The 24,965-nt window shown below is 39.4% G+C and overlaps 1 protein-coding gene across 1 annotated transcript in view; it reads left to right on the plus strand.

Moving 5' to 3' along the window:
* ctnnd2b (catenin (cadherin-associated protein), delta 2b) overlaps positions 1-24,965 on the plus strand; it is a 135,839-nt gene that overhangs the window by 71,923 nt on the left and 38,951 nt on the right. The window contains exons 11-12 of the mRNA XM_088014978.1: positions 5,333-5,465; positions 23,391-23,604. Of these exons, the coding sequence (XP_087871104.1) occupies positions 5,333-5,465; positions 23,391-23,604 (347 nt within the window). The remainder of the gene's footprint in view (positions 1-5,332; positions 5,466-23,390; positions 23,605-24,965) is intronic.

The following is a 24,965-nucleotide window of genomic DNA, read 5'->3' on the forward strand; positions in this document are numbered from 1 at the left end:
TGATGCATAGTCTGTACAAAATGTTTTTTATTGTGTAGTGTCTGACAACTATTGTTTAAAAATGCGTCAGTAGGAGGGCTCTAAGTGAACTTTATGAGTTCTACACTTGAGTATGTAGAAGAAAATGTTCTGATCTGACACAACTTTTTTTGTTATCACCTCCAGTAAAATAATGCCTAGAGAGTATGTATTGGCCTTTAAACACCTAAAAAATATAATATGCGCCATTGTTCAGTGCATTTAATCCACTCTAATATGGAACAAACGTCCAGAAAAGAGCAAAAATGCAGAAACATTGAGTTCCTTTAAATCAAAACGAAAACCACATTTGGTTCGAGTTGCCTTTGATTACCAATAATTGGAACATCATTAGTTTCAGTCTGGACTGCAACTTCTCATAACTTCTCTTCATCTTACCTCTGCAATGTAATCTTTTTTTTGTTTGTTTATTATATTATACTTTTATTTTTTGCAAAGCAGATTGTATTGCCTTGTTGCTCAAAGTGCCACATGAACAAAGCTGAAATGGAAATTTAAGGATTCTTAATCAAACATCATAGCACAGCCCACATCATCACTGCTTTCCAGTTACTTGGGTGTGATGAGGGGCCTGGGCAGGGGCCCAAAGGAAACAAACACACCCCATTTCAAGCCTGCTGTTCCAGATCAGACCCATTTTCTGCCCTGCCAACACCCTTGACAAGTAATTTGTCTTCAGCTGTCTTTTTTTTTCTTATAAAGGGACTGTCTGTCACTGTAAATTTGCTGTACAGTAAAGCAAAGCTTCAATCTTCTGCACATCCACCTTCATGTCCACAGGACATGTCAATGATGCTGTCGTGATCATTTGTGGGTCACATGTAGAAGCGCACAGGAGGTATGGAAGGAAAACCAGCAAAAAAAAGTTTCAGATGATCTCCTGATCCATAATTTACACGTTTTCTGCATGACTCAACAATGAAATGAAAAATTTGGAGAAGCAATGTGGACTTAAAGTCGACCCTCAAACCTCTGCTTATGTCTCTGATCCATCTGTGTGTGGGCATTCAAGTACGGACACAGTCTAAGAAAATGTGAATATCATTGAAAAGTTAAATTATTATTTTTGCCACTCATTTCTGATGGTGAAACTAATGATATTATTTAGTCTCATTGCAGGTAGAGGGACATGTTTTAGCCCTTTTATTTCTCGTAGCTTTGGTGATTGAGGCTTAGAGAAAACCAAGAATCCAGTGTCTCTCTAGTGTCTTTTCCAGTGTCTTTTTAATTCAATATTAAGGAATTATTGCCCTAAATCAACTTCTTGTATCTAGCTAAAAAAAGTTACTTTTGTCTCATTTCAAGTGAACTGTTACATTTTGCACTAAAAACTAGACCCAAATTACTTTGGGTCTAGTTTGTGTCTGTCCAGTCATAAACTAGTCGCTCATTTGAATCTGAAGAAAATAACTCATTGAGGATGATGCCCAAAAACTATTTTAACCAATGAATTTGTTTGGGAAGATCACTAACCAAATACTACTGGATGGAAAATGCCTTTAGTTTCTGCTCATTTGGGATTTTGTATCTACCTACAGAAACTCCCATCCAAAGTCAATAAACCAAAAAGCTGGCTTGGTAGCTTTTACATGCAACAGATGAACACGCTAGAGCCGAACAGTTCCTGGATCGGAAACATCTGGAAATTGGACTTGACTGTTAACTAGATTTGTTGAGGTCAACAACTTTCTTCCTGATGTCTTTGCTGATTGTTTGAGTTGTTCCGCTGATGTCACAAAGGGGAAGCCTTAAAATGCATCCTCAATTAAAAGCTTGCTAAGCCATGACATCATCATCCGCTTGGAAAATATTTGAAGAAAGCTTAAAAAAAAAAGAAAAAAATATCACTTTCATCATCATTCAGCTCAAGGACTAAAAACAGGAAAAAAAATAATTCTGATTTAATATTTTAACAGTACATAGTCATGTTCTACGTTTTCCATTTTAATCTAACAGCTAATTAGCCTCCTGGGCTAGCTTCATCTAAAAACAAGCCATCGCGAGTAATGTGTTTTGCAGATGCCCCGGTTTGTGGCTGGTTTTCAGCTTTCTTGTTAGTACATGACAAAAAATAGATGTAAACACGTTGATAAAGTCGCATTAGCTCGCTCGGGTGTAGCATCAGATGTCTTATCAGCTTGTTAACCCGAGAGATGACCTATACGAGGGTATGTCATCTTTAATAACGTCCCGTTTGGGCCACATGCTTCTGTGCCTGCGCAAAGCAGTAAATGGCTGCGGATGTTGATGTGGGAATGCGCCTTGAGGCGAGCCGGAGATGAATGCAAGGCGTTGAGACAAGAGGTTTTCAAAAATAGAGAATTGTTTGAGAGAGAGAGAAAGAGAAAGAGAGAGAGAGAAATAAGCTTTGAAATCATTCTATTCAGTTTTTATTTTTTTCAAAGCACTGGGTTTATAACATCAGCCATTATAAAACTTAGAGACAAAAGCTTTCTAATCCTGACTCCTTTGTTCGTCCTTTGATGGCTGACTGTGTGTGCAAAGCCAATGAGTGTTTGTTGGCTCCTATAGTAAGACACAGCACCGTGTGTGTGTGTGTGTGTGTGTGTGTGTGTGTGTGTGTGTGTGTGTGTGTGTGATGGCTAATACTTTTCAAAGCGGCACGCTGACCTAAGGCAGTGTGTGTGTGTGTGTGTGTGTGTGTGTGTGTGTGTGTGTGTGTGTGTGTGTGTGTGTGTGTGTGCGTGTGCGTGTCCGTGTGTTTATTTTAGATTAGACCCAACAGAAATCATCTCCATGGGGATGTCAGGCTGCTTTTTGCATCCAGAATAAGAGACATGAAAGAGAAAACGAGTTCCACACCAGAACCGAGCAAATGAAGTGTCTGTGCCGAGCCCAAACTTCTCCTGCGCTGTCAGAGAGATTTAAATCAAAGTTGGAGGAAGCTCTTGATGGAACGGAGACGACGCACGTGGAGAATGCTTAAACGTAGCAGAGCGTAGTAAAACGATTGTGCTGCTGAATTAGCACCCAGGTAGCATCGGGAGTCGGGAGAACCGAGTATGGGAATGAAGCTTTTCACCGACCCGGTAGCGGGCTTGGTCGGTCCCACGGATGGTCTTTATTGGTGAACTTTTGTCTCTCACCCAGACCTCTTTCTCTCCGTTTGCTTCTTTTTCACATCAGTCCATATTTCTTCTTTGTTTCTTTTGTTTTTTCCCCTCCATACACAAAAGCTCACACGTGCGTATGGTGAGAGATTACGCGCACATCTTGGCGCGTCTTAATGCCAGAAGAACGACCCTGAGGGTGCGCCGCTGTAGACCCCTGCTAAGGTGCTAAAACCGGAGCAGCTGGGGCTTTTTGAAGCCGGGGCCAAACACCACAGCGGGAGGAAGACCCCACACTGGCTAAAGCTCTAATCTTTATTCTCTTCTGCAAAACAATTGCAATTACTGACTGCTTCAGAGCTGGCTGGGAGTTTGGCTCTTTTTAAAATCCTCATATCTTGGTCGTCTTGGTTGCTTTGTGCTCATCGTCTATAGCAGGATGTTACAGGTACGTTTTGCACCTGCTTTGGTAACCAGTGACAAACTAATTATGTCTTATATGTTCTGTATCTAAATGTGATTAAATTTTTATTCAATAAATCATATCTATCAGCAGGAATTTGCTTGGTTGTTCTCGTCATTAGTTATATTTCACAAGATATCTACTGGTCCAAACAGGATGCAAACCAGAATAAGTAGAAAATTTTAAAAAGAAATTATAAATCATTCATAGGATTTTAACCTTTTTAAGATTTATTTTTCGTTTAAATACTTACATTGGATACAAAATGATTTGCAGACAGGTGGAAAGTAACTGTAGGGTATAAAGTGGAAGTATATCATCGTGTGTCAAAACTAGCAAATCAGTTCACGTTTATACACGCAAAGAAAAGTCACATTTGAGCGAGTCATCTTTGAAAGTTTTGTTCTTTTCCACTAACAAAACAAGACGGTATGAGAACTCTGCTTCATTAGAAAGAACTGAAACAAGACTTTTGTTAGATTTTTAGGTAAGCTGTATCGTCCCCAGTTTGTAGTTCTTGTAAATCAAACAAAGAAGCGCTTTAAAGTTTAGTAATCATTGCAAAGTAATCGTTACAGGATTGACTAGTTGCTATTTATGTTTGTCTAATTTTATTTTGATCCTAATGCCAACAAAAGACTAAAAATGTTTCCTGTTTATGTTTCCGTACAACTGAAAAGTCACTGTCTGGAGTGACTCTGAAACTTAGGACTGATGACACATTCAGGTTTCATCAGTCCTTATTTTTACATTTTGAACCAGAAATACCTAACTAAAAAAAAAAAGAAAGTTTTCCCTTCATCACTGCCTCTGGTTAAGAGTCACAGTATTCTGCCATTTTGTCAACGTTTCTTCTTTTTCTACCAAAAACAGACAATTCTGATGCACAAATAATTTTTAAAGTGGTGGATATTTTAGTTCTATTAGACCACAGTGCAGCATAGCTGGAGACGAGTCTGAATCTGATGAATTTGTCATCACAGCAGAGAAACTGAGGAACTAATTTCTTATTTCAAAATAGTAATTTTCAAATAAAGAGTTTTCAGTAAGAGCTAAAATTCACCGGTCGATATCAAAAACAGTCAGAAACTAGACAAGGAATTGTGAGATTAATTTTACTTCAGTAAAAAAAAAAAAACATGTAATGGCATTTAACATTAGCAATTATGTACCACAAAATCTCACTTCACTTTCATTCATCCCATTTCTGAAGAGTTTGGCATCAATTTGCTCTTGGTATTTTTAACTGTTTGTGCCTTCTTTTTTATTGTTTTAGTGTTATATTAATGGCAAGCATATGTGAAATAGGGCTTAAATAAAGCACACACCCAGTGAAAAACTACATAGTTTTATTTATACCTTCCTGAAATGTTGCCATGCGTTTGCCGCCGCTGGAGTCCTGGGGTGTGTGTAGACATCGTAGACGGGAAAATATGTAGGTTTCCTGAACATCATGACAAAGTTGTAAATGCTGCTTCACATGGCAGCTGTTGTGTGGTGAGGGTTAAATAAAAGGAAACTCATCTTCTCAAGTTGTTTGCACATTACCAGTTTGAAGTGTTGTTTAAACACATCTTGTTTTTTTCTGTTCCTCCTTGTTTTCGGTTCATCCTCAGCCTCCATTTGTGGCCCACGTTTTCCGTTGATCCCCGTTTTCTCATGTGTGTTTTAACAGGATCACGATACAAAACCAAACTGCTTGGTAACATGTAACATTTGTGTTGTGTGTATGTGTGTGTGCGTGTTTGTGTGTCTGCAGGGAGTTTGGCTGGAGGGATCCAGAGCTGCCGGAGGTGATCCAGATGTTGCAGCATCAGTTCCCGTCGGTCCAGTCCAACGCTGCAGCCTACCTCCAGCACCTCTGCTTTGGGGACAACAAGATCAAATCTGAGGTACTGAACTCTGAAAAGGGGGGAAACAGCTCAGAAACACTCTGTCTTAGGAGGAGATACTTTTTGAGCTACCGTACCTTCAGCGTCATCTTGGTTATGATCAAATTCATCTGTGAGCTTGAGAGCTTGAGGAAATAAGTCACTGAAATTCAAATTATTCATAGTCCTGGTAGATTTAGATGTTTTAATCTAGCTGGGTAATATTAGCAGTCTAGATCAGGGATGTCAAACTCATTTTCATTTTGGGTCTCATCAAAAATCTGAATGTTCTTAAAGGGCCGGTTGTGCCACAAAACATGAATAAAACCAATTAAATTGTTAAAATATAAATAAATAGCTGTTCCTTCAGGATTTTGTGATTGCTTTAGTGTTTTTTTGCAATCAGACTTGCACATTTTGTGGTGCCAATTTAGAAATGTTTCAGGAATTTTTACAATGTTTGTGCTAATGTATGATGTTAAATGTGACTTTTTATTACTCGCCGTATCATTTATGGACTGCAGCTCGACGTTACTTAAACTCAATGTTTTTGACCAGTATTGATCCTGATCCAGTACTTCTGGAGGGAAGCTAAAGATTATGGTGACGTCAAGGAGACCTTCCAACATAAACAAAACGTTTGAGCTTACGACAAAATGTCTGATTTAGTGGGACACTTTTTAAAAATGCCAGTGAAAATGTTCGAAAAAGCTTTTCAGCAACTATGAGCATTTCATTGCTGAAGTGCCAGTAAAGGAAAAAAATTGTATACAATATTTTCAACTTGCCAATTTTGTTCTAAAATATGTAAATTGTTATTATTAGTAACAGCAAAGTGACATGCAGAGAGGTTTGTGTCTCACTCAGGATGTACAACTATAGAGAAGCTAAAATAGAAACTTGTATTTCTCTTTTGGCCCCTTAATTAAAAAATGTAGTTGTTTTAAAAACTTTTAAATATGCTGAACCATATTTAAACAATACCATGGCAAGACATTTAAAAACTTTTTTTTTTTACTTTAAATGTTTGCTTTTGCCTGATCTCTCTTGTCTTTTTTATGTATTTAACTGAAAATCATGCATGATCTGCATTTCAGACTCAAGTCTAAACTTCTCCAAAGTGTTCATGTTACTTCCATTGAGAAGAAACGTGCTGGTAAAACTCAAATATAACTTCGGATATAAACCTGCTGGCGATTTAGATTGTTATTGTCGTGGAAATGCATTAAACCTCATTAATGCCTCATGTCATGCATCAACTGGCAACTCCTGTTATTATTTACACTAGATTGTGTCGGATAATGTTTTACTCCAGTTGAAATCCACAGTTTTCCCAAAATAAGTACACACAACCAGAGTCCAACCTCTAAATGCAATAAGAACATGTTACTGTGTGTCAAGAGTCACCACAGGAGAAAACTTTGTTTGGTTTCACTCACGTCACCTTTTTATTTTTCGTCCCATCCATACTCGTTTTGAGGCAAAATGTCAGCTCATCAAATTGTCCTATAACGTTGCCGGAGACGTCTTTTTTTTTTTTTTTTTTTTCAAAGTCACGTCTGCCTGAACTCGGGCGTCTCTTTGAAAACCCGTTTTTCTCTGCGTCAGTCGTGGATCTGCATGCATGCAGGCTTCTGCAGCGCAGCTGTTTGCGTTCGATGTAGAGCTGAAATAAGAAGTGATAATGATCTGGAGCCTGCAGGGAGGGGAAAAATATAAATCAAATAAAATATGCTGCACTTTCATTATTCCTCAGTCTGCTCCTTCTGTTGGTGTCAAAACAAAAGCATAAAGAAAACACACAACGGGGGGACACTTTATGTGCACATGTTTCTGTTTTGGAGAATCGTGTTGCCCGACGATGCAACGCAGTGGTTGCTTTAAAATGGTTTCACTGATTAAATGAATTCAAAATAAACAGGAATCAATAAGTCTGTTGTTAACAAGTGACCAGAACCGAGCGGCCTCGGATATATTTGTGTGGATTCTTGACATAGATGCTAAAATATTCAAATTTTCAAAAACTACATATAGTAATTATACCCCATAGATTCACCTGTTACACATTTGGCTGCAAACGTCAGTGTACTTTTTAGGTTTTTGTGGTACAACAAATTTATTTTAGTGAGTTATCATTAAGGAGAAGTAAAATTACATGATCTTCAAGTGCTTGTAAATTCTGTTTAAGTTTAAGTGTGCCCTTGTTTTCAGATTCCATTTAAAGGAAAATCATTTTATTTATGGAGCACATTTTCAGCAACAAGTTCAAAGTGCTTCACAATGAGTTAGAGGACATGCAGACAAAACAAGAGAAAAATGAAAAGTTTACAAAAAGGTAAAAGTATAGAATTACGTATTGGTTCCCCGTGTTTGATAAGAATAAGAAACTAGTGGGAGTTTCTCCGGATTCTTGATCTGATGAAACTAAAACTACATCTTGGTTCTCCATCTTTGATTCTAGAAAGTAGATGATCCTAAATGTTGATCGATTGAAGGTAATGAGTAGTTTCTCTAGATTAACTAATAGGAGTCTCTCTGGATTCTAAGTTTGTTCTTATTCCTGCTCTGGGTTGAGTGAAGTATATAAACTAAGTGTTCCTGTTTGGGTTGCTAAGCAGAATAATCTGGAGCTTTTTCTTTTTTTTATGATGCCACTTAATAAAGTTCAGTGTCACCATTTGTCTTCAGAAGTCATTTAATTAGCATAAAGATTAAAGAAAGAACAAAAAGAGCATGTTTTAATATCTTTGGGTGAACTTACCTTGTTATGATAAGATCCAGACAAGACGCCGGGCAAACACGTGACGTCACAGATACGTTGCGATTGTGGGAGCAACGCTTTATCAAACACCATCTCTTAAGGGAAACTGACAAACCCATCTTTGAATTTGACTAAACAAGTGTTTAATTAACATTGTATTTTTAACATACAACACCAGCACTGGTATTCTAACATTTTTAATTATGCTCTGTAGATTTCGATTCATTCCCAAAAAGATTTATTATGGAAAGTATTTTTTTCTTTTCGTTTAATATTGTCTTTAAATGCCGGTTCTCTAAGATGCAAATCAGTGATTCTTGAGAATAGGGACAAAATGGGTTTTAATTTTCCTTTTTCTTTTATTTCTCAACCTTATGTATGCAAATATGACAAATAATGTTTAGGAAATGTAAAGATGCTAAGGTACAGGCTCCCAGTTGCAACAAATCTTAAGCGATGTGTAACTATAACGCACTGAGTGAATGGGGAAGTTTGCGTGCTGCGGCGGAAAATTGAAGCACGTCAAAATGCATCAACACAACGAAGCTAATACGACATAAAAACAGTGCCATACTTGACGGAGATTGGCTACATCGAGGCTCACTGCAGTAAAAAAGACATACGGAGGATCAGATAGCAGGTAAAGCAGCGCACAGCTACAAACACTCACCCGGATTAGCATGACGGTCAGAAAGCTAAACAAATAACCCGCAAAATTATTTAAGTCTTCGAGCTGCGATGTAAGACGCTGGTTCTGCTCTCCTGTTGAACCGCTGCTACGCTACAGGTAGTAATATTTGACAGACGGAGCGCCGCTTCTGCTCCACCTGGTAGTGACTCTCACACCGAACCTGCTTAAAGCTGCAGCATCTGACCTAAAAAAGTAAATTTTACATACGTATTAAAACTTCCGCTGTCCTAACATGAGACAGATAATCTCTAAAAAAAATAATCGATCTCCTCCCTGTTTTGCATAATTACTCCGCTCAGTCAGAAACAGCCACTCAGAATTAGCAGTAATCAGCTAGCCACCATGCTAACAGGAAGTTTTCATTCAGTAACTCAGGATTGTTTATTGTAATGGAACTTGTTGTTCCAAACTACTGGTAGCTACAGACGGCAGTATTTTACAGTTCTTTCACGGAACGGTAATCTACCGTCAGGATTAATTACGGTACAGCTTCTGTGGATTTACAGTAAACTTCTGGCGTCTAATGTTGCCAGTATGTTACTGTAAATTTAGAGAATTATTTCTTAGAGTGCAGCTGACATTTTCCAAACACAATTACCTGAGATTACAGCTGTGAACCGACAAAAATACAAAAACAGCCAGGACAGAGAGAGATGTTAGCATGCAAACACTAACCACTTAGTGATTCTTGAGAATAGGGACGAAACAGGTCCTATGGATAAAGCACAAAATTTGAATAAAATATACACAAAATATAATTTTTTCAAATATCTGACTCAACTAACCTGGGTCATGTGAGCACAACAATGTATATTTTCCAGGTATTTGCTGAATATTTTTTTATTTTAAACATTGTAGTTGGTGGATGATGCCTGTAAAAGCCCTTGTCCAGGAGCAGAACTCAATACATTATAATAGTTTAAAACAATTAAAGAAATACTAAAATTATATATTGTGACAATTAAGTATAAGTACTCATATAAATAATTATAGATTATTTAATTCAATAAATTGAATTAAAAATCATTTTTATATATTTTACAACTCCAGTGAAATTTGTCCCTAGTTTTTGTCAACACCGTCAGAAATGAAAAGAATGTAAAAAATCAGGCATTATTGGGGGGCATCAGAACTTCTGAGGACCCCATGACGTTGTCTTTTCTCTTCCTTTGCTAAGAGGGCTAGTTAGCTCTCGTTAGCTTATATTATTCTTTAGTTTTTTCTTGTTTTTATTCCTAAGTTGTTTGTCACAACCATGATGTGTCAACACCATAACTGACAATTTACAAAACTTTGATGACATTTTGTGAAATAAAAGCTTAATTTTGGTATAATGTAAATACTTAATGGACCTGAGGAGCTACAATATGGCCTCCTTCAGAATAACATCATATAAATTGAGGTAGTTTGGCTTTTTTTCAACTCTGTCAGATGTCAACTCCATCAGTTTTTCTGACTCTTTCAGTGAAATTGTTGTCAAATCTCACTTAAATGTGCAGTTAATTCATTTTAATGTATTTTACATGAATTGCATTACTTCACATGTACCGAGTTTTTCATTTTACTCACTAGTTTGTCACCACCTTCAGTTCTGTGTCAACTCCGTCATGCACTGTCAACTCCGTCAGATAGCCTTTTTGTTGTTTTTGGTTTTAAATAATATTTATTTTGTTTCTTGAGAAGCATTTGTCTGTAAAATGAGTAAAAATATCACTAATAGGGTCATTAAAAATTATTTTTTATTTATTTTTGTCAGATGGTGATGACAACGTTCTAGGTCAGGTCGATTAAAAATTAATTTTTTTTTAAAAATGTTGCAACTGGGAGCCTGTACCTTAGCATCTTTACATTTCCTAAACATTATTTGTCATATTTGTATACATAAGGTTGATAAATAACAAAAAAAAATATGGGAAAATTAAAACCCATTTTAAGTAAGTAAGTAAGTAAACTTTATTTCTATAGCGCTTTTCACAGACCAGGGTCACAAAGTGCTGCACAAAATGTAAAAAATAAATAAATTAAAAGCAACATACAAAACAATAAAACACAGTATTACGCTAAAAAGCAAGTTTAAAAAAGTGGGTCTTAAGTTGTTTCCTAAAAGTGTCTATACAATCCAGAGATCGAATGGTGCAAGGTAGCTCATTCCAGAGGCGAGGCGCCACAGCTTTAAAAGATCTGTCTCCTCGAGTCTTAAAAAGGGTCCGAGGAACCATCAGCAAGTTTAGATTCGACGACCTGAGGCTCCTAGTCCTATTCTTGTCCCTATTCTCAAGAATCACTGGTTTATATTTGCATTTAAAGTTGTTCACTTTTTTAAAACTACCTTATATCTCATCTTAAATCTTTTTGTAATAATGATGGTCCTGGAGGGCACAGGCTGCATCCCTGGGTCACACAGTGACTGTCTTCTTCCTTGGCCTGATCCGTGTCATCAGCGGACGATATGCTGGCTCCAGCAAGATGGAGATGTGGTCAGAGAGGCCAAGAAGGGGGCGAGGAAGAGCTCTGTACGCACCGTGAATGTTAATGTACACACAATCCAGAGTGCAAGAAGGATGACATGCCGGTAAAAACTGAGCAGAGTCTCCATCAGTTTCACATGGTTAAAGTCCCCTGCAACCACATAAAACGCCTCCGGGTGCTTCTTCTGCAGTGAGCTAATGGTGTCATAGAGCTCCTTCGATGCTTCGTTGCCGTTAGCACCCGGCGGAATGTAAACAATGGTGGCGAACAAAAACCCGAGGCAGATAGTATGGTTGACAGCTTTTAACCAGGCCACAGTGCGTACACCAACCTTCATTCACTTACATACATTGTCCTCCTCCCCGTGTTTTTCCTGACCGTTGGTCGCAGTCTGCTTGGCGTAACTGAAGACCGTTGATCTGGAAGGCTAAGTCTGGCCATGTTGCTGTTAAGCCAGGTTTCCGTTAGGGAAAAACAGCACAGTTCTTCATCTCTGCAGAAACTCTTAACCTCAGATCTAACAAATCCACTTTCTTAGCTGGTGAGCGGACATTGGTCAGAAAGAGAGTTGGAATTGGTGGCTTCCTAGGCATCAGCTGGGTCAACACGCCCACCCATTTCCCCTTCTTCTGTTTTTGGGCACAATGTTTCCTTTTGACAGTTGGACTTCGCACCCTGCTGTCCAGTCCATTGTCCTCAAGTGCGGATTTCAGCCTTGGTGATATATTGCCAGTTAAACTGTCGCCAATGGCCATCAGCTAAGCAGACCTGCATTCAGCTGTAAAGTTTGTTTTTATTCAAACTTCAGCAGTTTTCTAGTTGTCCTGCTGAGGTAGTGACATCAATTTGTGACGTCATCCGAACTGATGTCACAAAGAGAATTGATGTCACTCTTGTGGAGAAAGAGTGACATCACACAGCAGCACGGTCATAACCATTGCAGAAGCTGGAGAGCTAGTACAAGGAGGCGACCTAACAGTTTTTCGATTTGTCTGATCAAAAAAGAAATAAGAATGAGTGCGAGCAGTAAGACGTCATCTCCTCATTCCCAGAATGAGTCCCAACAGGCAGAGAAGTTTGAAAGAATTTTGAAAAAAGCCAGCACGATGTCTATGGAGAGACAGACTATGATGAAAACAATTGAGGAGCTGAAGATTCAAGTTAAAAACATGGAACAAGCTGCCTATGAAAAAGATCAGTTGCTTAGGGAAAAAGACGAGGAACTTAAAAGACAGTTGGAAGTAAACACAAATTTAAAGGAGAATTACACCATCATGGAGCAGGAAAAAACCATCTTTGAGCAAATGAGCTCCATCTTACAGCATAGAAACAACAACTTGGAGGAGAGAAGCAGGACAGACAGGCTGAGAAGCAACGACCTGGAGGAGAGAATTATCAATCTGCAGGAACAATTCGATGAACTGCAGAGGTATTGCAGCGGCGTCAGACAGGATAACATCACCTTGGAGCAGCAAAACGTCGCTTTGAGGCAGCATAACGCCTCCTTAGAAAAGCGTAACACCTCCTTGAAGCAGAAAAACACTGCCTTGAAGCAGAAAAACACCACCTTGGAGAAGAAAAACGTTGCTTTGAGGCAGTATGACGCTTCCTTAAAGAAGGGTAACGCCTCCTTAAAGAGGCGTAACACCTCCTTAAAGAAGCGTAACACCACCTGGGAGCAGAAATACACTGACTTGGAGCAGAAATACACTGACTTGGAGCACATAAATACCGACCTGCAGCTTGAAGTGGAACGGCTGAACCAAAGGCTGAGGGACAGAGAGGAGCAGCAGAACCAGCAGGCATCTGAAGAGGAAACCCACGAAGACAGCCAGTCGGTTACAGACCAGCCACAGGAGCAGCCATCTATATTCAGACGTGTGGTCAGAGGCTTCACCAATACATTTCTGAAAATGTACAAAACAGACAATCTGAGGTACTGGGTTCAACCATGGTACTTCTAAATAAGGAAGTGTCATGAGGGCTCCAGGCTTCATACCTGATTGTCGGGGGCAGAAAAGCTTGAGGACAGCAGGACTGCGGTGTCAGAGGAGCTAGACACTTGGGGGGCTGATGGTGGAAGAGCTAATCGCTTGAAATATGTTGGCAGGAGAGCTTGAGGCACGCAGGACTGCAGAGCTATGGGAACTTGACGCGTCGAACTCAGGTCTCCTTCGTGACCAGACAATCAGACTCACTGGTCTCCGGACTGACTTCCAGGGCTTCGTAGCGAGTCCCGTTGGTCTCCTGGCTGACCTCCAGGGCTTCGTAGCGAGTCCTATAGGTCTCCCTGCTGACCTCCAGGGCTTCGTGGCAAGTCCCGTTGGTCTCCCTGCTGACCTCCAGGGCTTCGTGGCAAGTCCCGTTGGTCTCCTGGCCGACCTCCAGGGTTTCGTGTCGAGTCCTATAGGTCTCCTGGCTGACCTCTAGGGCTTGGTGCTGAGTCCCGTTGGTCTCCTGGGTGACCTTCAGGGCTTTGTGTCGAGTCCTATAGGTCTCTTGGCTGACCTCCAGGGCTTCGTGGCAAGTCCCGTTGGTCTCCTGGTTGACCTTCAGGGTTTCGTGTCGAGTCCTATAGGTCTCCTGGCCGACCTCCAGGGCTTCATGCTGAGTCCCGTTGGTCTCCTGGGTGACCTTCAGGGCTTTGTGTTGAGTCCTATAGGTCTCTTGGCTGACCTCCAGGGCTTCGTGGCAAGTCCCGTTGGTCTCCTGGTTGACCTTCAGGGTTTCGTGTCGAGTCCTATAGGTCTCCTGGCCGACCTCCAGGGCTTCATGCCGAGTCCCGTTGGTCTCCTGGGTGACCTTCAGGGTTTCGTGTCGAGTCCTATAGGTCTCCTGGCTGACCTCTAGGGCTTCGTGCTGAGTCCCGTTGGTCTCCTGGGTGACCTTCAGGGCTTTGTGTCGAGTCCTATAGGTGTCTTGGCTGACCTCCAGGGCTTCGTGGCAAGTCCCGTTGGTCTCCTGGTTGACCTTCAGGGCTTCGTGCCGAGTCCCGTTGGTCTCCTGGGTGACCTACAGGGTTTTGTGTCGAGTCCTATAGGTCGCCTGGCCGACCTCCAGGGCTTCGTAGGGAGTCCCGTTGGTTTCCTGGCTGACCTTCAGGGCTTTGTGTTGAGTCCTATAGGTCTCTTGGCTGACCTCCAGGCCTTCGTGGTGAGTCCTCTTGGTCTCCTGGCTGACCTCCAGGGCTTTGTGTCGAGTCCCGTTGGTCTCCAGGCTGACCTCCAGGGCTTTGTAGCGAGTCCCGTTGGTCTCCAGGCCGACCTCCAGGGCTTCGTTGTGTGTCTCGTTGGCCTCCCGGTTCCTGCTCTGCCGTCAGCAGATACTTGCTCCACTGCCAGTGTCGCGGGTCCCATCGACCTCCAAGCCAGGCTCATGAGGTCAGCTAGGATGTTGACAGGACCTGCGACAAGGCTCAGGAGGTTGGAACGGACATTTCCCCAGCATCCCCAAGGTTCCCACTCTGCCCCTAACGTCCCCCAAGGTACTTGCTCTGCTGCCAGCGTCCTCCAAGGCTGCTGTTCGGCAGCATCTTCCTAGGTTTCTGCTCCACCGTTGGCGTCCTCCAAGGTTGCTGTTCCATCAGAATCTTCCTCAGATTCTTTTGGTGTTCCTTAGTTGTTTCCATGTAATTTTGCCTTGTTTTCCACATCTGTTCTTCATGGTAATGCTAATTATGTTTATTTCTTGTTTCTAGTTATTTTCCTTTGTTCTACTTTAATTAGGTTCCTTTAGTCTCCCTTATGGAGGACCAAAACTGACATAATAATAAATAAAAGAATAAATATATATTTCCATTTGCTGTATTTATTTCTGTATTGTTTTCTGTATTTATTTCTGTATTGTTTTCTGTATTTATTTCTGTATTGTTTTCTGTATTTATTTCTGTATTGTTTTCTGTATTTCTGTATTGTTTTCTGTATTGTTTTCTGTATTGTTTTCTGTATTTATTTCTGTATTGTTTTCTGTATTGTTTTCTGTATTTATTTCTGTATTGTTTTCTGTATTGTTTTCTGTATTTATTTCTATATTGTTTTCTGTATTTATTTCTGTATTATTTTCTGTATTTCTGTATTGTTTTCTCGATTGTTTTCTGTATTTCTGTATTGTTTTCTGTATTTATTTCTGTATTATTTCCTCGCTGTATTTCTGCTTCGTTGTTATGTTAATGAGGTGGGTTGCCTTCTACTACGTCTATTGGTCAATAAACAGGAAAGAGAACGATCCGTGTGCAGATTGTGAATGCCTGCCTACGTGGGGCTTTCGGCCTCAGTTCAACAGTCCTCAGGAAACCTGACTGAAAAATTCACAAATACTCATTATCTTAAGGACACAATAAAAGGTAAGGTTAATAACAGCATTTAAGTGTTAGATAGCCGTTATTACTCATTGACAATCCACCATTCTCTGACTGTGTATATAATAAACAGCCTCCGATCGGAGAGTAAACCAGCTAGCAGCAGCTTTAGCCACAGTTAGGAAACATACACGTACACCGCTTCCTTTCAGTGCTGTGTTGTTAAGTTTCACAAAAATCACTTGCATCTTCCAACACTGTTGTTTAGAAAAGCATTTTAAATATTGATTTAAGCACCATCTGCCAAATAATGTACATATTCTGATGTGATTCATAATTTCTCCATTTGTTTTGTTGTCCATATTTCTCAGCAGTAGCCAGCCTGACAACCTACCATATCTGGGATGGTCTTGTTCCTCTGTCCATGGCAGGTTCAGTCAATCAGCTGTGGGACATCTGCTGCCTAGTCAAACTATCATGGGCTTCTTGATTTAAAAGGAGAAACCAGTACAGAGCCTCCCTGCTCCTGCAAGTCACACTTCTTGGATGAACACTCACTACTGCTAGCAGCTGTTAGAAATGAAATCTTTGTGTACCTATTCTGTAGTTAATATACATATATGTATCTATTCATAAATTAATTTATGTTGTGTAGAGTTCTGTAAAAACTATTGTTAATAGCTTCTCTTGAGTAATCTACATATGTGCAACATTTACATTTAAATAGCTTCTTTTTGTAAATTTTACACATCTGGCAACAAAGTATGTGGAGGAGAGGAAATGCTAAAATTAAAGCTGCTATTGTGGACCAAAGACATAAGGTTTGTGGCTGTTTCTTTAAAACATCTATTTAACAATTATATTAAACACTACATGGTTACTACATTACACAAACATAATTACCACAGTTAATAATTTAAGTCATTGATAGAGAAAATGTAGTTACAAAAGATATATAAATTTTATTTCAACATTGTGTACTCAGGGTTTACAATTTAAGAAGACATCCATGTGGTGGGTCCCAGTCTGCAGTGAACTGGTGCCAGTCTGCAGTGAACTGGTGGATGACAGAGGCAGTGGTACACTGTAATGAGCAGTTTGAAGCAGAAGTCCCACCATGTGATCCACAGGGTTTTCCCACCTCAGCACAAACTTCATGCACTTTGTTTCCACAGGCACCACAGCAGAATCAAGTGTAACCTGTTAAAAGGGATATAAAGTTATTTTCCTATGTTATCAATTTTCTACTGCCAAGTTTACAACCACAGGAAAACAAAGTATAGGAAACTTAACCTTCTAATCATAACATTTGATAAATATTCATTGGAGAAATGTGAAGTTAATGAGCTATTATATATATATATGTGTATATATATATATATATATATATATATATATATATATAATGTATGAGAGAATCACATTTCTCCAATGAAATGTTAATATCTATCTATCTATCTATCTATCTATCTATCTATCTATCTATCTATCTATCTATCTATCTCAGCACCTTCCTCCTCATGTCTTGATCGTAGTAAGAGTTTAACTGCTCAGGACGTGATGGAGCAGCAGGTGTTTGGCATAACTGCCAAGTTTTGGACATGTGGCTACAGGACATGTCGCTACTGAGCGGGTGGTGAAACTAGCGTAAATGAGGAGGGTTTAATACGATCACGCATTTTCCATGAAGGGTGGCAACCCCAGTCTATACTATAAAAATGTGATTAAGATTAGAGCCTAAATACGTTCTATTTCCAAAACAGAAAGGCTACGTAATGTTAGCCAGCTAACAAATTACTATTGCTAGCCTAGCATATCAACTAACAGCTAGAAAAAAAAAAAAAAAAACACGTACCTTCGTAGTCAAACTGGTGTCAATCAGCGAGGAATTTGTCCAGTTTAGATTATGTATAGATAGTGGATGTTAAACGGATGTTGTTTGACATCTTGTGAAAAGGGTCTATAAGGCAGGCATTCACAATCGATCTGCACACGAAATAAATACAGAAAACAATACAGAAATGAATACACCAAATGGAAATATATATATTTATTCTTTATATATTTCTACATTTTTTATATTGACTCTTTTATATATTTCTACTTTTATTTTTATATTGATTCTTTCATTTATTACGTTGGATATATATTTATTATTTTATTGATATATTTATTCTTTTATTTATATATGTTGGATATATATTTATTCTTTTATTTATAAATTTATTCTTTTATTTATTATTATATCAGTTTTGGTCCTCCATACTCCTTACTCCTTTGTGTTTGTATTTTGGTTGTTTTCCTTTGTGTAATCTTCTCCCCTTTCCTTTGCTATTTTTTCTATCCCTTCACAGTCTGCTTCCACTCCCTCCACTCACACCTGCCAGTTCATCTCATCACTTTTCTTTTTTCTCCCTGGTTTCCTTGTGATCTTTCCGTGTCTCCAGTTTGTCTTTGTTTTGCATTTTTTTGTTCCCTGGATTTTTTTCAATTTTGTAAGTTTTATTATCTGTTTTTTTTTATTAAATATTATTAAATTAACTACGTCTCTCACCTGATGCACTTGGGTCCATTTATAAAATAATAAATTTATGTCCTCAAACAACCAAAAATAAGTTCAAGTAATTCTAGAAATTCTAGTAATTTAGAGACCATTCATACATCCATTTTCTGTACACCTGTAACACTTACGATGTGTTTACAGTTAATAGGACCAGTGCTAGGTTTGGGTTCGGGAGTAGGGAGAAGTGTAAGTGCATTAATGACCACAGACCAGAAAAAAGTTTAAACTGTCGGCTTATTATTTGTTGAAAAGAAAATAAACAACAATATCACAAACTGTTGATATACAATGACACAAAATTCAATACAAAATAGTTTCTCTGTTTCTTTCAGAATAATTTATTTAATCCTTTTTTGAAATTTAAACCTATTGTTACACTCTAAGAAATAATCCTCTAAATTTACAGTAACATACTGGCAGCTATAGACGCCAGACGTTTACTGTAAATCCACAGTAGCTGTACCGTAATTAATCCTGACGGTACATTACCGTTCTGTGATAGAACGGTAAAATACTGGCGTCTATAGCTGCCAGTAGTTTACCGTTTTTTAAAAGAAAACATTCAGATAGCAAACAAAGCCAATGAGAAAGGGCTTCTACAAAGTAGGATTATTAGAATAACCACATACCTGCACATATCTGAAAACATGGTCCACAGTTTGACATGAGCTGTTTTGGATTCTTCTTGTGGCCTTTGGATGTAGGACGAAGCACATGAACCAACAGAAGAATGCCTGGTTTTCCCAGCCTGGAGGAACAACAGGATAAATAGCAGACACATTAGGATAATAAATAAACATTTTAAAGAGAAGTGAGCAAAACTAACCAGACCCACCAAAATACTTTGTCCACCCGGTTTACCCTGGAGAGCATTTTTCACCACCTACAACATAAAGCATAAAAATGTCAGAAATAATTACCATGAACACAACTCAGACATTAGGTATTATAGAAATTAGTCAGCTTATAGAAACATTATGGAGAGGATTTCTTCTGACAACCTGTCGGAAGAAATGTGTTAAGTCATCATAACAGGCTTCAGTCACCAACATGACGTACTAATGAAGAAAAAAAAGAGTCAGCCAATATGTCCTTATTTATGATCATTATTATTTATAGAGACAAAAACATTTTGGCTTAGCTTTGATCGCATAGATCAAACCACCGGTCCAGCACAGCCACTCTCCCCATTATGCCGTCTATAGCCGAAAACTTTAAGAAAACGACTCCACAGCTAAATAATGTTAACTGAAATGACCTTTCTGACAGTTTTAATGTTAGTTTAACCACCCGACACCCCGTGCTACACCTGCTTGGCTAGCTTTAGCTGCTAACAAAAACAATAAACCAAGGGTGCTCACGTCAAGTCCTCGAGAGGTCCTGCAACTTTTCGATACATCTTTACTCCAACAGACCAGGATCAGCTCCGAACAGACCTGCTAACCAGCCATTCATTTGATTCAGGTGTGTTAATTGGCGCAGGGAAGCATCTGAAAATTGTAGGATGGCAGCTCTCAAGGACTAGACTTGAACTCCCCTGTACTGAACAGTCGTACCGCGATATCCAAACAAATAAACTTACGTTAAGCATAAGTTGATACTCTTGCGCAAACAGAAAGTTAATGCATTCATTAAAAATAATCAAAATCAAAAACATGATGGTCTTAACATGGAACTTGCCTTGTTTTTTTGTTTTTTAATAGATCTTTATTGAGATACAGAATACATAACAGTATAAACGCAGCATACATTGTGGTATAATGTCCGCCAGGGAGTTACAAACATTGAGACAATACATCACCATCACATTACATAAATACATTAATCCTATTGACTCCTAAACCAAGAGTGTCAAACTCAGTCACTAAGCGAAGTCCGAAACTACATTCTGATGGTCAAGGGAGCTGAAGATTAGGGTGATGGCAAGGAGGTCTTCCAACCTTAAAGTCTCATTGCAAAAAAATTAAATAAATAAATAAATAAAGAGCTAGCCAATAAAGCCCTCTGAGTGAGTTTAGAAAAAAAGTTGATACCATAGTCAATCTAGATAAATAAGGAATACAAATTCATCCCCTTTTCAGATTTTTATTTGTAAAAAAAAGGTTTAAAAACCGTGTAGTATTTTCATTCCTCTTCACAAACGTATATTACTTTGTGTTGATCCAACCAAAAACAGAAAAAAGAAAAAAAAAAAATCTCAAGACGTGACCAAAGTTGAAAAAGTTAGTCATAGACAGAGTTTACTAATTGTATTGTCTCATCAAGCTGAGACTGCTAATGTCCTGGCCACTTTTATATTTATCTCACTGCTTAAATAATAACTATTCCTGTGCGACAACACAACTTCATAACACGGTGCCCTGATGCTATAACGGCAGGTTGTAAATCTGACGACTGCCAATTTACTTTATTGTTATCTTGCCGTTATCTGTAACACCGAGATGTGCGTTGCATAAAATTGTTATTTAGCGCATTGCCTGAAGGCGAGGCGATTAGTCTCCGTTGGATAGGAGCTACATTTGGCTCGTGTGGCTTGCTGCGTCGCTCTGCGTTAGACAGCCATAAATCCCCGGCACAAACACCGAGCCCGGCTCAGACGCCCGTCTTGTTCCTGCTCCGACTCCGTCCTTCGTCTGGAGCCGCTGTCTCTCCGTGTCCAGCAGAACGCTGCTCCGTCTTTCTCCTTGGTGTCAACTCAGTGCCTTTCAGTTCCGCTTTATTGACGCTTACGGAGGCGACAGAAATGAGTCCGAACCGAGTTCTCCAAACAGCAATCAGGCACCAGCAGCCGAATGCAGAGTGAGAGGTGAAACAAAGGGACTAGCCTGATGAAGTGTGGCAGGACTGAACTCTGTAGGCCAAACATTGTTTCGCCCTTGAGAAAGCTGCAGCTTCATTTGTGAAACTACACCAAGGGAAATGTGTGACCTTCTGCCTGATCAGTCTCCCAGCAAGTAATACAGCTGGAGCCGTCTGTCATTTGTGTAATGCATCTCAATTTCCCAGGATCAAAACTATATTTCATGGTCCTATCAAGTGAATAAATGTGATCTGCCTTGAAGCTCTTACCTTTTTGCACCCATTTATCTTCATTACTGTGTTGTGTGTTTTTTTCCTGTCCAGTTCAGGTAAAGTAGAAAACAACAGTACTCTCCACACTTATTCATATCCCTCACTTAAAATGTATGAAACGCATTAAATTAATGCATCTTTTATTGAAAAATATGGATTTTTTTCAATGCATCTTTTTCAGATGCATCACACAGAAAAATCCAAACCCTTTTAATTTCTGTCGGTGTATTTAGTACAACAAAATGTTGTATTTTATTTTCTGTTTTTTAAGCACATACTTTACTTATTCATTAAGTTGATTACGATAAGAAGTGACCTAGAGGTAGCTTAGCCACTCTTCAAACTGGAAAGGACAAGATAACATGCTATTTTCATTATTGATACGTGTTTCTGTCTCAAGTGTTTTGAATTGATTTATAGTAGAGCATTTTTCAACTCCTCATTCAAACCAAGAAATGGCTACAAATTAAGTAGCAACCGGCACCCATTTTCACAGTCAGAGCAATAATTCAGATAAAATAACTTGAATTATTAATAAAAAAGGCTGGACCAGGACCCAAATTTGCCTTGTCAACTCGCAGAGCAATACGTATGTCAAGGCAGATTAAATCAAAACTATGACAGAGCTTACTATTGGACAACAAAAACAGCAACTAGCTAACTATTCTCTAGCTGTGAAGCTAGAATTAGCTAGCTACGCAGCTAGCTAGGTTTTGCCTGAAACCTAGATGTGTAGCTAACTAGCTCTTTAAAAACAGAGTAGTGTAGCTGGCTAGGTTTCAGGTGAAGCAAAGCCTAGCTATAAAGCTAGCTAGCAAGAAACCATCAGAAAATGACATTTCTTCTTAAGTTGTTGTTGTTTAGGAGCAACCCCTAGAAAATGTACACATTTTCTTAAATAGATGGACAGACACTGAACGTACTACTGCATTCTTGAAACGTGGCGTTTGCCGGTTCACGCTGTCAATGTGATTTTCTTCAGCTGGGCCAGTGAAACTGGTGAAGTCATGAGTGGAAGTTGATTCTGGAACAATAGCTGTTAAAGGCTGCAGATATCTTGAGATGGATTTTTACCTTCCAGCTGCATTGAATAGGTGTAGGTAAAAAAAAAAATCTCTTTAGATCTCCAACCCACTGAACTAAAGTCAAAAAGTTGTGGTACATTAAGTGTCTGTTACATAATTTACTTTACTTGCGTGTTTACCACACAGAAGTTATAGTTCTGAGGCACCACTGAATCTGACACGTATAGCCGCCGGAGAACAGATTCTCCTTGCGCTGTTGACATGTCGTATGTGCTGCTTTTCACTTTTGGTTCACATCAAAATGATCACAGAGGATCAAAATGCCCATCAGCTGTCAAACATAAAGAGCAGCGTTGTCCTTTGAGCCCACCATTCTACAGAGACATCTGCTTTTCAGGCCATGATTGTACACACGATGGCAAAAGGTTACTAATATTGTTGCTGTACAGCGAGAAAAGTGTAACCTCTTTACAAGTCAAAATCCTTTATGAGAAATCAAACTTTGTCAAATCCACATGAATGAAATGACTGCTATCACATGTGACATTTTTTACCCAGTTGCACATGTACATTATAAATGACATGTAATGAAACAACCAGTTACAATTAATTAATGAGGTGAAATACATTACATTATCTAATATAAGTGAATAAGACAAAAGTTTGTTTTCTGCATAGCCAAATACACAAAGCCACACAATTAACATTTAAACAAAGCAAATGCATAACAAATGTATAACAAAAACAATATTTATTACACCAGTATTATGCCATCTGTTATATTAATTTAATCCAAGTCTATGGAACAGTCACAAAATCTCTAAAATCTTTCAGAAAATCTTAAAAATGTATTGAATCATATCGTTTGCTGAATATTGTGATATATATCGTATGTGAGCAGAATATCGCGTACCGTGTTGTATCGTGATATCAGTGTATCGCTACAGCCCTATTTGTAAGTCTGTTGCTGGCATATTTTCCAGTTTTGATGGAGAAAACACTCCGAAACGCGTTTTTTTAGTACGAGCTCCAACGTGGGCAGCTCTTTACTCTCTCCTTTGTGTGCAGATCCGCCGACAGGGCGGCATCCAGCTGCTGGTGGACCTGTTGGATCACCGGATGACAGATGTTCACCGCAGCGCCTGTGGAGCCCTGAGGAACCTGGTGTACGGCAAAGCCAACGACGACAACAAGATCGCCTTGAAGAACTGCGGAGGGATTCCCGCTCTGGTCCGACTGCTGAGGAAGACCACCGACCTGGAGATCAGGGAGCTGCTCACAGGTACAACACACCTGTCCTCTCAGCATTAACTGTGAACCAGAACAAAAAGCTGCTGCTCTTTTTACTCGGACTTGGATCTCAGTAGCAGCAGTGCGCTGGTGCCTCCTGCTAATGGGGTTTTTGTTTGCGTTTGAACTGGGAATGATCCTTCACATGTTACTTGCAAACATTTAATTTACTCTAGGTACACTTTGCTGCACTCTGAAAGGAGCTCAGAAATATCCTCCCACACACACACACCTACACACATGCACACACCCACACACGCACGCACACATCTACACATACACACACCTACACACACACAAAGAGATTGTGAGGAAACGTGAGGCTACAGTCACTACTGTGGCTTCCAGAACTGCCACTGCACACAAATAAGTGATGAAATATGGATTTATGGTTCATTAATTTCAGCTGAGTGTGGGATGTAAACATAGTCATCAATCAATGCCTTGCTAGTGTTTCTGTCATGTTGCTACATTTAGATTTTACACCTATTGTGTGAATATATATATATATATCCTTAGAGTCAGAAATGACAGCTCCAAAAGAGGAATATGACTCAATTCTTAAAGCTGATCTTCACAGGAAATCCCCAGAGGAGGAGGTGTGTGTGCATGTGTGCGCGTGTGTGTGTGTGTGTGTGGTTTCAGAGGGTGGGTGATTACAATCCAGGGACTAAATGAGGAAATTATTGATTTCTCATTGTGGCATCCACATTTTATGAAAACATCTAGCTGGCGTCCCAGACGAACTCTGACGTGGCGCCCACGCCGCTCAGAGCGACTGGCAGATTTCACCCCCGACACCCCAACTAATCATTGCTATTGCTGGGTGTGTCACAATGTGGACAGCTTTCTACTATATATTCAGCACACATTGCTTTAGAAACAGCCATTTTTGTTCATTTTTGTCTGGAAAATAGCTAAAGCACAATCAGAGAGGAGGATCTATAAATACCAAATCCTGTCACATAATCTCAACTGGACTCAGGTTTGGGTTTTGACTGGGCCGTTTTATCACAGGGATATGTTTTGATCTAAGCCATTCCTCTGAAGGATGAACCTCTACCCAGGTCTCAAGTCTTTTGTCGCCTCTGGTTCTTTTATTTAGTTTCCATCTACTCAAACCAGCTCCAAATCCCCTCGACATGATGCCGCCACCACCGTGTTTTGCCCTTTAGGAGATGCCATACCTGTCAGTTTCTTAACTATTACAAAAAAATCAGAACTTCACACTGAGACGATCCTTGGTGTTGGTTTCACATAAAATCCTGATGAAATACTTTGAGCTTTCTGGGCGTCCTGTTAAAACGTTGGAATCTTCGAGACTCAAAAATACTAAGGAACAAAACTGGAAAA

This window comes from Poecilia mexicana, unplaced genomic scaffold (assembly GCF_051168715.1).
Source record: "Poecilia mexicana isolate PSO_F unplaced genomic scaffold, ASM5116871v1 scaffold_17, whole genome shotgun sequence".
In the NCBI taxonomy this organism is placed as follows: domain Eukaryota; kingdom Metazoa; phylum Chordata; class Actinopteri; order Cyprinodontiformes; family Poeciliidae; genus Poecilia; species Poecilia mexicana.